This window comes from Indicator indicator, chromosome 30 (assembly GCF_027791375.1).
Source record: "Indicator indicator isolate 239-I01 chromosome 30, UM_Iind_1.1, whole genome shotgun sequence".
NCBI classification, from domain to species: Eukaryota; Metazoa; Chordata; class Aves; order Piciformes; family Indicatoridae; genus Indicator; species Indicator indicator.
In genome coordinates, this window is record NC_072039.1 from 868,659 (window position 1) to 878,842 (window position 10,184).

General features: G+C 60.6%; 1 protein-coding gene across 1 annotated transcript; it reads left to right on the top strand.

Annotated features, from left to right (window-relative positions):
• The first annotated feature begins 1,741 nt into the window (after positions 1–1,741).
• On the top strand, positions 1,742–8,835 carry CUEDC1 (CUE domain containing 1). The gene is made up of 10 exons (XM_054394218.1): positions 1,742–2,026; positions 2,398–2,525; positions 3,713–3,865; positions 4,576–4,748; positions 5,551–5,624; positions 6,151–6,235; positions 6,977–7,070; positions 7,321–7,379; positions 7,727–7,797; positions 8,046–8,835. The coding sequence occupies exons 1-9, from the start codon at positions 1,742–1,744 to the stop codon at positions 7,792–7,794; spliced, it is 1,119 nt and encodes a 372-aa protein (XP_054250193.1). The 3' UTR covers positions 7,795–7,797; positions 8,046–8,835.
• The last annotated feature ends 1,349 nt before the right edge of the window (positions 8,836–10,184 follow it).

Here is a 10,184-nt window from a genome sequence, read left to right on the forward strand (position 1 = left end):
ACAGATACTGAAATGTCTCTCTAAGGTCTCCCTGGAGCCTTCTCTTCTCCAGGCTGAACAGCCCCAACTCTCCCAGCCTGTCCCCATAGGGAGGTTCTCCAGTCCCTGATCATCTTTGTGGCCTCCTCTGGACACTCTCCAGCAGCTCCATGCCCTTCTGGTGCTGAGGACACCAGAGCTGGAGGCAGTGCTGCAGGTGTGGTCTGAGCAGAGCAGAGAGCAGGAATCCCCTCACTATGCCAGTGATGGCTACGGGTGCTGAGCCAGGGCTGTCCCTGGGGACAACACAGGAGGTTAACCAACACCACCCTGATAAACCTCCTCCCAGGGTGGGTACCACACTTTGCAAGTGGGTTTTGCCCTCAGCAGCCTCTGGAAGGCCCTCGGTGCAGCTCGGGGCTGGGAGCTGGCGCAGTGCCGAGGCCAGGCGGGCACCAGGGACGTGGCTGTCACACGCGGCCTGGCCATGGGCAGGGGACAGCCTGGGTGACCTTCAGAGGTGGCTGCTCTGCTTAATGGCTTTGAATCTGATTAGACCCTGCTTGACTCAGAAATGTGCTTGGCACCTTCTTCTGCATAGAAACACCATTTCAGGGACAGTTCTCCTGAACTCTCTGCCTGCTGCTTAGGGAAAAAAGCCTTTGAAAATGATATTAGGGATCAAAAGTGTTTCCTGGGGTAATTCTGTTTCAGCAGTGGAGTTAATCCAGGCCTGCCTTTGGCCCTGCATTTGCACAGGAGTGGCAGGAGCTGTGTAATCTGTTTATGGTTTTACAGTGAATGTTAATCTTGGATTTGGTGCTTTTCCCAAGGGTCGCTGCTGCAGCCCCCTGCTCTGAAACTCTCGGAGCCAGCACCAGGCTTTATTTAAAGAGAGATTTTTCCTGTGCTTATAAATAGAAGTCAGACCTGGAAATATTGTATCTGGGAGCCCTCTAAGCCAGTGGAATTCATCTCATTTTTCTTACCTTGCATTTTGTTTGGGCAGCACCTGGCATGGCACATCCAAGCTGTGCTGTGCTCAGCCATGCTCCAGGCATGGGATGGTCCTTGGGGACATGGCTGGATGGGTCAGACTGAGTTGAATGTCCCCTGTGGAGATGGAGCATCTGTCACAGGATGCTAAGGGTTGGAAGGGACCTCCAGAGATCATTGAGTCCAAGCGCCCTGCCAGAGCAGGGTCACCCAGGGCAGGTCACTCAGGAATGCATCCAGGTGGGGTTGAAAAGTCTCCACAGAAGGAGACTCCACAACCTCTCTGGGCAGCCTGCTCCAGGGCTCCACCAGCCTCACACCAAAGAAGTTCCTCCTCATGTTGAGGTGGAGCCTCCTGGGTGCCAGTTTGTGTCCATTGCACCTTGTCCTGGCACTGGGCCCCTTTTTGCCCTCCACCCCTCAGATATTTATAGGCATTGCTCAGATCCCATCTCAGGCTGCTCTTCTCCAGGCTCATCATTCCCGGGGCTCTCAGCCTCTCCTCACCAGACCTGTTCCAGGCCCTTCACCATCCCCCTAGCCTCCACTGGCCGTCCCGTGGTGCCTCTGGGTGACTCCCGCCCTGTCTCCTCCGCAGGTGGCAGGATGCTGCAGCGTGCAGGGGGCTGAGGCGTGGTGCCGCCGGCCGCGGGCAGTGGGCCCCCCGCCGCCCACCCATGCTGCCCGGGGGCTGCCGGGGCAGTGCCCCGTGAGGAGCGGCGGCGGCAGGCACCCGGCGAGCCGCAGCCGTGCCCCCGTGCCAGCCATGACCAGCCTGTTCCGCCGGAGCAGCGGCGGCAGCGCGCGCGGAGCCTCCGCACAGCAGCTCAACAACAGCCGCCCCGGCAGGCAGGTCCGGCGCCTGGAGTTCAACCAGGCCATGGAGGACTTCAAGACCATGTTCCCCAGCATGGACTACGACATCATCGAGTGTGTGCTGAGAGCCAACAACGGCGCTGTGGACGCCACCATCGACCAGCTCCTGCAGATGAACCTGGAGGGCAGTGGCGGTGACGACAGCTCGGACTCTGAGGACAGCATCCCCCCGGAGGTAGCCCCAGCCACGGGGGGCCACCATGGCTGCTGAGTGGGCAGCTCAGTCTCACCATGCCTTGTTTCTGCCTGGGCATGGTGCTGCTTGCCTGCTGCGGGCGGGCAGAGACCTGAATGTGACAATGGTGCTGGAGAGGGGAGATTGAGGTCTAAGGCAGCAATGTGTGACAGTGAGGGTGGGGAGAGCCTGGCCCACGCTGCCCAGTGAGCTGGGAGCTGCCCCATGGCTGGAACCACTGAGGTCAGGTTGCCTGGGGCTCTGAGCAGCCTGCTCTGGTTGGGGATGTCCCTGCTGGCTGCAGGGGGGTGACCAGATGACCTCGAAAGGTCCCTTCCAGGTCGCCCTCAGCCCCTCCTCTTGCCCTGCAGATCCTGGAGCGGACCCTGGAGCCAGACAGCTCGGATGAGGAGCCCCCTCCTGTCTACTCCCCTCCTGCCTATGAGAGCCAGGCCCTGGGCAGCCGCTGCCCCCATGCGCCACCCACCCCCCCACCCAGGTGAGCCTCCAGCCCCCAGCCCAAGTGAGCCCCCAGCCCAGGTGAGCCCCCAGCCCCCTGCCACAGCTGCACTCTGCCCTCTGCTCCTGCTGCCCAGCAGAGCTGCTGGTTCTAGCACCCAGGGCATGTGCATGAGCTGGCCCCAGCAAGGGGCATGTGGTGTTAGCTCACTGGGGCTGGGGGAGATGAATGAAGCTCACAGCTAGCTGGAAAATCCCTGCAGGGTCCTGAAAAGCCAGCAGCTGAAGGGCCTGGAGAGCTGCTGCAGCAGCTCCTGGAATGGCAATCAGCAGCTCCCAGGGGTCAGCTCCGCTCACAAACACCAGGTGCTGGGCAGTCAGAGCCCCACACAGCCTGGACCTAGGCTTGGTCTGACTTGACTTGACCCCAGGGTTCCCTGTTCCCTCAGGGTGTGAGCTGTGCCACAGCAGCACTACCCCAGCGTAGGCTTGGGGCTGGCAGGAAAGGCAGTGCTGGCTCTGTGGCTACGTCTGTGCCAGGCCCCTGGCTGAAGGCACTGTTGCCTGTGCAGGCTGGGTGTGACACCTGCGGAGAGATACTCAGCAGCTTCAGAAGCACAACCCTGCCATGGCAGAGCTCCCATGGGGCTGGTTTCTGGGAGTCTGAGCAAAATGACAGGAAGGGAACTCCAGGCTGAGCAGCTGCATGGCAAGGCTTGAAAAGCAGCTCCCAAAGATCTCAAACTGGCAAGGCAAGCCTTTTGCTCTTCAGGGTTCATGCTGTCTCCAAGGGTTTGGGAACTGTGTTGTGGTTTCTTGGGTCCCAGGACCACCAGAGGAGCTGCCAGGCCAGGCCCTGTGCCCTGCTGATGTGGCAGGCATAGAATCATAGAACTGTTGAAGTTGGAAGAGACCTTTGAGATCACCAAGTCCACCTGCTCATCCAGAGCTCACAGTGCCACCACTGCTGCTGAGCCACTGCTGCTGAGCCACTGCCACTGAGCCACGTCCCTCAGCACCACAGCCACATGGCTTGTGAGCACCTCCAGGGAAGGGGACTCCACCACCTCCCTGGGCAGCCTGAGAGCCCTTGCTGGGGAGAAATTGGTCCTAACATCCAACCTGAACCTCTCCTGGCACAACCTGAGGCTGTTTGCTGTTGTCCTGTCACTTGTTGCATCTGGGGGTTTCTCCCTTGCCAAAGTGCTGTCTGTGCTTGCCCCCCAGGACGGACGTGCCGGGGCCTGGCAGCACCCCAGGGCCCAGGCGCTACAGGAACTGGAACCCACCGCTCCTGGGCAACCTCCCCGAGGACTTCCTCCGCATCCTGCCCCAGCAGACCATGGGCACACAGGTGAGGCTCACTGCCCCCTCCAGCCTGTGCCCAGCTCCATGGTGTGTGCAGCACCAACCCCAGTCCTCAGCCACCCTGAGCCTGCCGCATCAGGGGCTGCTGCAGGGGAACTTGACTGGAAAATGCAGTGCAAAGCAGGGGATCTGCCCTTGGGACACCAGAGTCCCCCTGTGCTTTGTGGCAGTGTCAGGTGTGGGTGCCTTTCTGCCCACAGACAATAGCCCATGGGGAACCAGCAGCCCCAGTACCAGGCTGTGCTGGGCACCTGGCTCAGTTCTGGCCATGCTGCTCCCTTGGCCTCTTTGCTGACACAAGAGCCAGCCCACAGATGTGCTGCTTCCTCTCCTCCTGTCCCTTGTTCTTTAGCAGAAGAGAACAGCCCCTACCTCACTCCAGCCTCCTCTGGGGTAGTTGTAGAGGGCAGTGAAATCTCCTCTCGATGCCCTACTTCTCACCAGGCAGAGGCAATGGTGCCCTGTCCCCCTTTGTCCCGAGCACAGTCCGGGCAGGGGGGACGGTGCCCTGTGCTGTTGGTCACTGGGATGGAGGAACCCTCCTGGTGAGCAGCATTTGGTGGCTGTCAGACCTTGGGAGTGCAGTGGTGCTGTGCGGGAGCAAAAGGCCAAGCTCAGGCTGAGATGCTGCTGCAGGGAGCCTCCTGGCTGCACCAGCACAGGCAGGCACTGAGACCACCACTGACCTCTGCCGTGCTTGCTCCTGCCCAGGGCTCCCACAGCTCCCGGCAGGGGGCGCCACGGGGGCTGCCCTCACGGGGCCAGGGCTCGCTGGAGCAGGAGCGGCGCTGGAAGCAGTACCTGGAGGACGAGAGGATTGCACTCTGCCTGCAGAACGAGGAGTTCATGAAAGAGCTCCAGAGGAACAGGGACTTCCTCCTTGCCCTGGAGAGAGGTGAGGAGTGCCTCTGTTTCCCAGCCTGTGACCCCCTGTGATGCTGACTGCTGGCAGCCTTGCCCTGCCCATGGCAGCGTGGCTGGTGCCAAAGCAGAGCCATTACAGGATGCTGCCAGGCTGGTGGTGGTCTGGCCTGCTGACACTGAGCAGTGAGCTGCTCACGAGGCTCCTGCTCCTGGTGCTCAGCTGCCTTGCAACAAGGCTTTGCTCCCCGACCACCTCCCTGTGGTGTCTTTGGCAAAGCCCAGCAAAATCCATGGGGAGGAGCCTTGGAAATACCCTCGGAGCTCAGCCTGGTTGGTGTGCACTGCCTGGCTATGTGCTGTCCCCAGGGCCTGAACTGGAGAGCACTTGTGGTGATTGCTCCTTCCTGCTGAGCCAGCAGCCAGCTTCCCACCCAGTACCGTGGAAGAGCTCCAGGGTGTTAGTGGTTTTGCTGCTACTGAACAGAGAGCTACATTTCCCCTCTTTCATGCTGCCACCAGCTCCCAGCCCCCCAGCTGAGGGTCCATCTCCCTCAGGAGTCTCTCTGGTGGTTTGCAGGGTCCTGACAGCACCCTGGCTGCAGGGCTCCCCCCCAGCTGCCACAGCTGGCAAACCACTGCTGTGCTTGCTGCGTGCTGATGGTTCCTCTGCTGTGGTGAGAGGAGGCTGTGGGCTGCCACCAAAGTGCTTGTGGTCACCGTGCTGAGCAAAGCCCCAGCTGCCTCCAGCCTGTGAGGGGAAGGGGGAATGGAGCCACGTGTGCTGCCTCCAGGGCTGGCTGATCGAGCTGCACTCTGGGCCTTTTGTGTTTCAGATCGATTGAAATACGAGTCCAAAAAATCCAAGTCGAGCAGTGCTGCTGCCAGCAACGACTTGGGCTGCTCCTCCGTGTTGGCAGGTAACTTGTGAGGTACACAGGGGCATCCCCAGGGCTTGTGGGGATAGGAGCAGAGGGAATGGATTGGAGCTTGAGGAGGGCAGATTGACACTGGGGATTAGCAAGAAATTGTTGACAGTGAGGGTGGGTGATGGACAGATGATCCTCCTTCAGCCTGGAGCGCAATTAGTGCCTGGGGTAACTGGGGGCTGCTGCCCCTGGGGCAGCACAGAGGGAGGTCTCCTGCTCTGCAGTGGTTGCTGGTGGGGGGATTAAGCCCCTGCTTGCCCCATGCCCACTGGCAGGCAGCTGAAGGTGAGCAGGCTGTGGGTGTGCTACAGGCCAGCATCTTGGTGCCCACAGTCTCAGGGGTTAGATCTACAAAGGGTCCTGTCTGGAACCAGCCCTGGCGTGCCAGTGCCCTTGTCCTGCCTGCTCCTGCCCAGCTGTGTTCATGGCAGGGCTGTGCTTTGCCAGTGCTGGCACTGGGTGAGGGAGCTGCTTTGTGCCCCACCAGCTGTTTGCCCTGCAGGTGAGGCAGTGCCCTCTGGAAGCAGCGAGGCCAGTGGTGCTGTGTCTGACGATGCCTTATTCAGAGACAAACTGAAGCACATGGGAAAATGTGAGTCTGGCTGCAGGCTCTGGCTGCAGGCTCTGGCTGCAGGCTCTGAACTGGCAGCAGGACCCCTGCTGGGGGGTGGCAGCAAAGTGGGCAGGGGGAGAGCTGATGGCATCACCCTGCTCACCTGTGCTCGCTCCACATGGGCTGGGACACAGATGCCTGCCAGTATCTGGGTGTGGGCATTTCCTGTCACCTCTCTAGGCAACTGGGCACATATGTCCCCACCACCCAGGGAGTCATGCAGAGGGCTGGCACCCAGCATGCATGGCAGAGGCCATGGCACATTGTGCTCAGGCTACTCAGTGGCACTTTGTGGTTGAGTTTCCATCTGCATTTGGCAGTCCTGGGCTGCTGCATCCCTGCCCTGCAGTGCTCTCCGCCTGGCCCTTGCCATCGCTCCTGCGCCACACACAAAACAGAGTGAGGGCTTTGGGCAGCTGGAGTTGGGCTGAAGCCAGCTGAGACACTGAGGAGATGTGGGTTGGTCCCCAGTGCAAGGACAAAACCATCAGCACCTTTTGCCAGGCTCCAGCAGGGCCCTGCTGGCCACAGGACCTGGCTCGCTGCACCTGGCAGCTGCATGAAGCCACTGTGTGCCCAGGCAGGCCCAGGGCAGTGCCGCAGGGTGTTGGGGCACGGGTGGCTCTTGCCATGCTGGCTCTGGCCATCTCCTCCCCATCACCCTGGGCAGCTTTGGGAAAGGTTTTGGGGTGAGACCCTCACCTAGGTGCTTCCTTCCAGCCACGCGCAAGAAGCTGTTCGAGCTCGCCAGAGCCTTCTCTGAGAAGACCAAGATGAGGAAACCCAAACGGAAACACTTGCTGAAGCACCAGCTGTATCCTGAGGGGGCTGCAGGGGGGCTGCAGGGGGGCTGAAGCACCAGCTGTATCCTGAGGAGGCTGCAGGGGGGCTGCAGGGGAGCTGGGGCTGTCAGTGGCCTCATGCAGGGGCTCCTGGGGACTCCCCAAGGCCACAGTCTGGCCCAGAGCCTGCAGGTTTCCTCTGGTGGCTGGGCCATGAGCTGGGAAGGAGCTGGTGGGGCCACATTGCAGCACACAACTGCATTTCCTTAGTGGGGGGCACAGAATGGGGACAGCAGCTTCCACAGCAAATCTTCTCGATGATGTCGAAGGACATTCATGTGGTAAGAAATGCCATGCTGGGCTGTGCTGTGCCAGGCTGTGCCAGGCTGGGCCATGCTGTGCAGGGGGATTTGTGCCAGCCCAGGGCTGGCTCAGGTGCAAGCATGTGGCAGAAATGCCTCCATAGGCCCAAACCTCCTTCAGGTGTGCTCTGGCAGAGTCCCTGTGTCCCAGTCCCTGGGAATTGCCTGGGTGAGGAAATCCGTGCACCAGGGCAGGGGCTGGGTGCACTCCCTGCTGGGGCTGGGACCACAGTGTGGTAGCTGCTGCCCAGGCATGGAGGTGGCTGCTGCCCAGGCATGGAGGTGGCTGCTGCCCTCAGCAGCCCTTGTCTGCCTCTGCCTTTCAGATGAAGACTTCCAAGCGCGGAGGCAGCAGCTCCGGGAGGAGGAGGAGATGCCGAAGGAAGGGCAGTAAATGGTGAGGGGCAGCTGGGGATGAATGAATGCCTCCTGGTGAGCATCTGAATGGTGCTGTCTGTCCATCTGTCCTGGGAGCTGTGTGCTCTAGGTCGGGTCCAGAGCGTGCCTGGGTGGGGACAAGCCCGGCTGGTGGCTGTGGGTGCTGCAGCTGAGCACAGCCCTGGGGGCACTGCTGGGCCAGGGGCTGGTACTGGCTGCAGCACAAGAGAGGCTGAGCACATCCTATTCTCCTTCCCACCCCTCCAGGTCCCAGCACTGGGGTTTGGTGCTGGCACAGGACCTGCTCAAGGCTTCAGAGGAAGATGGCTGAAAGAGGAAACAAAAGCACCCAACAATAACCCAGAGGTTTGGCTGCTCCCCCTCTGCTGTTGTACTCCTCTGCAGTACAAGTGCTGAAGCGAGGCACCAGGTTTGCTTACCAGCAGTTTGACAACAACTTCTAGAGAGCAAATCAGCCAAAAAGGAAAACAAAACAAAAGGAATAATAACAAAAGCTGGCAGCTGCTGTGGAGGAGCTGCTGTGGAGGAGCTCAGACTGGGGAGGAGCAGCATCCAGCCTGCTCGCTTGGTCTGAGGAGCAGTGCAAGGAGGAGCGGAAATCAGTTGTGCTAAGGAGGAAGCATCCAGCTGTGGGGTCTGCTTGGCTCCTGGGCATATCCCTCTAGGATCTGATGGAACTTTGCTCTGTGCACACAGGACACAAAACAACCACCTGAGAGAGAACCTAACAACTGCTGGCTGCTATTGCTAGGAGTAAGGGGCAGAGGCTCAGGTCAGGTAATAGTAAGAGAACAGAAATTGTTTATAAAAGGAAAGGCCTCTATTGCCAAGACCTTTCACTTGGATTAAACCTTTGCCTTTGGCATTGCTAAAACTGCCTTGAAGTGGGGCTGCTGTGTGCAGGGGCAGTGCCCAGGGCTGTGCTGGCATTGCTGTGACGCTGCCTGCCCCAGAGCACGATGCGGCCTGCCAGGCTCAGCTCAGTGCTGGGCCTGGCTGCTGGGCAGGGTGCTCAGTGGCTCTGGGGATGCCCATTGCTATCTCCAGCTGAGCCACCTGATCCAGCTGGAGGTGTCCCAGCCGACTGCAGGGGGGTTGGATAAGATGCCCTTGAAGGGTCCCTTCCAACCTGCTGCACTCTGTGATGCTGTGAGAGGCAAAGCCCAAGCCGAGGGGTTTGCAGCTGAGGCTGCTGGAGGGGACTTGGGCACAGAGAGGTTGCACAAAAGGCTTGTGACTGCTGCTGGCTTTGGTGCAGGGCTGGGGCTGGCCCGCTGGCAGGAGCACAGCACCCTTCTTCGTGCCCACCGTGGGGAGCATGGCAAGGGGCTGGGGGGGGCTGGCAGGCACCGTTGCATCTTTTGGAGATGCTGTCAGGCTAAAAAGTATGACACAAAGCAGCTCCTCCCCTGTGGAAGGAAGCAGTGAGGAGTGTAAAGGCAGGAGCTGCTCCCGCCAGCACATTTTCTTCTCCTTCATCCTCATAATCTGTTGACTGCTAAATGCAGGAGGTGGCTCTAGACGGTGCCTGCTTCGCTCTGCTGGCTCCTGCGAGGCAGCAGGAATGTGGCAAGATGGGAGCTGCGAAGGCGGCAGACGCAGAACCCGCAGCCATCAAACACACAGCCGACTGTTTGCCCTGCCTCGCCGCGGGGTTTGCTAACAAAAGCCAACACTGCATACGCTGCCTACCGGCAGGCTGCTTCCACTCCCGCCCGGAGCCTGCCTGCTTTTGAAGTGGACGCCAGGAGCCTCTCCCGGGGAGCGCAGCAGCTGCGGCACCTGCGGCGTGGCGCTGCCGGCGGCAGGGGCTGGTGAGGACCTGAGCCCTGCACCGGGCTGGGGCTGCTCTCGGGTGTCTGGAGCTGCTCTGGGGTGTCTGAGGCTGCTCTGGGGTGTCTGGGGCTGCTCTGAGGTGGCTGTCTGGGGCTGCAGGGTCCCAGCAGTGTCCCATTCACACATGAAGTGGTCCTGGCAGCACCAGGGCTTGGCCAAACCTCGGGGTGTGGAGGGTGAGGGCAGGAAGTGCTGGGCTGGCAGCATCTTGAGGTACCAGCGAGCTTTGGGTTGTTCAGCTCAAAGCAGCACAAGAGCCACCCCCCGAGCTGAGCCTGGCAGTGGAGTCTGCTCCTCTTCGGCAGGAAGGGCTGGGGAGCACCCCTGGAGTCATGGCAGTGCAGGGTTAGAGCCACCTCGAGTGGCACTGTGAGGTGCTGTGCCTGCTCCCTGCCGTGTGCCCGGCTGGCAGGTGAGGCTGGTGCTGGAGGGGCACTGCACAGCCTGTGCTGGGCTGGGTGTCTGGGGGGCCTGTGTCCCCCCTGGCTCGGGGTACAAGGGGCTAAGTGTGAAGCTGGGAACAGGAGATTCTTCAGTCTTTGGGTAGGA

Coding starts and splice junctions, on each gene's coding strand:
- CUEDC1 (XM_054394218.1), top strand. CDS start 1,742: ATGACCAGCCTGTTCCGCCGGAGCAGCGGCGGCAGCGCGCGCGGAGCC. Junction 2,027..2,397: donor AGGACAGCATCCCCCCGGAG/GTAGCCCCAGCC, acceptor CTTGCCCTGCAG/ATCCTGGAGCGGACCCTGGA. Junction 7,071..7,320: donor CACTTGCTGAAGCACCAGCT/GTATCCTGAGGG, acceptor TGGGGGGCACAG/AATGGGGACAGCAGCTTCCA.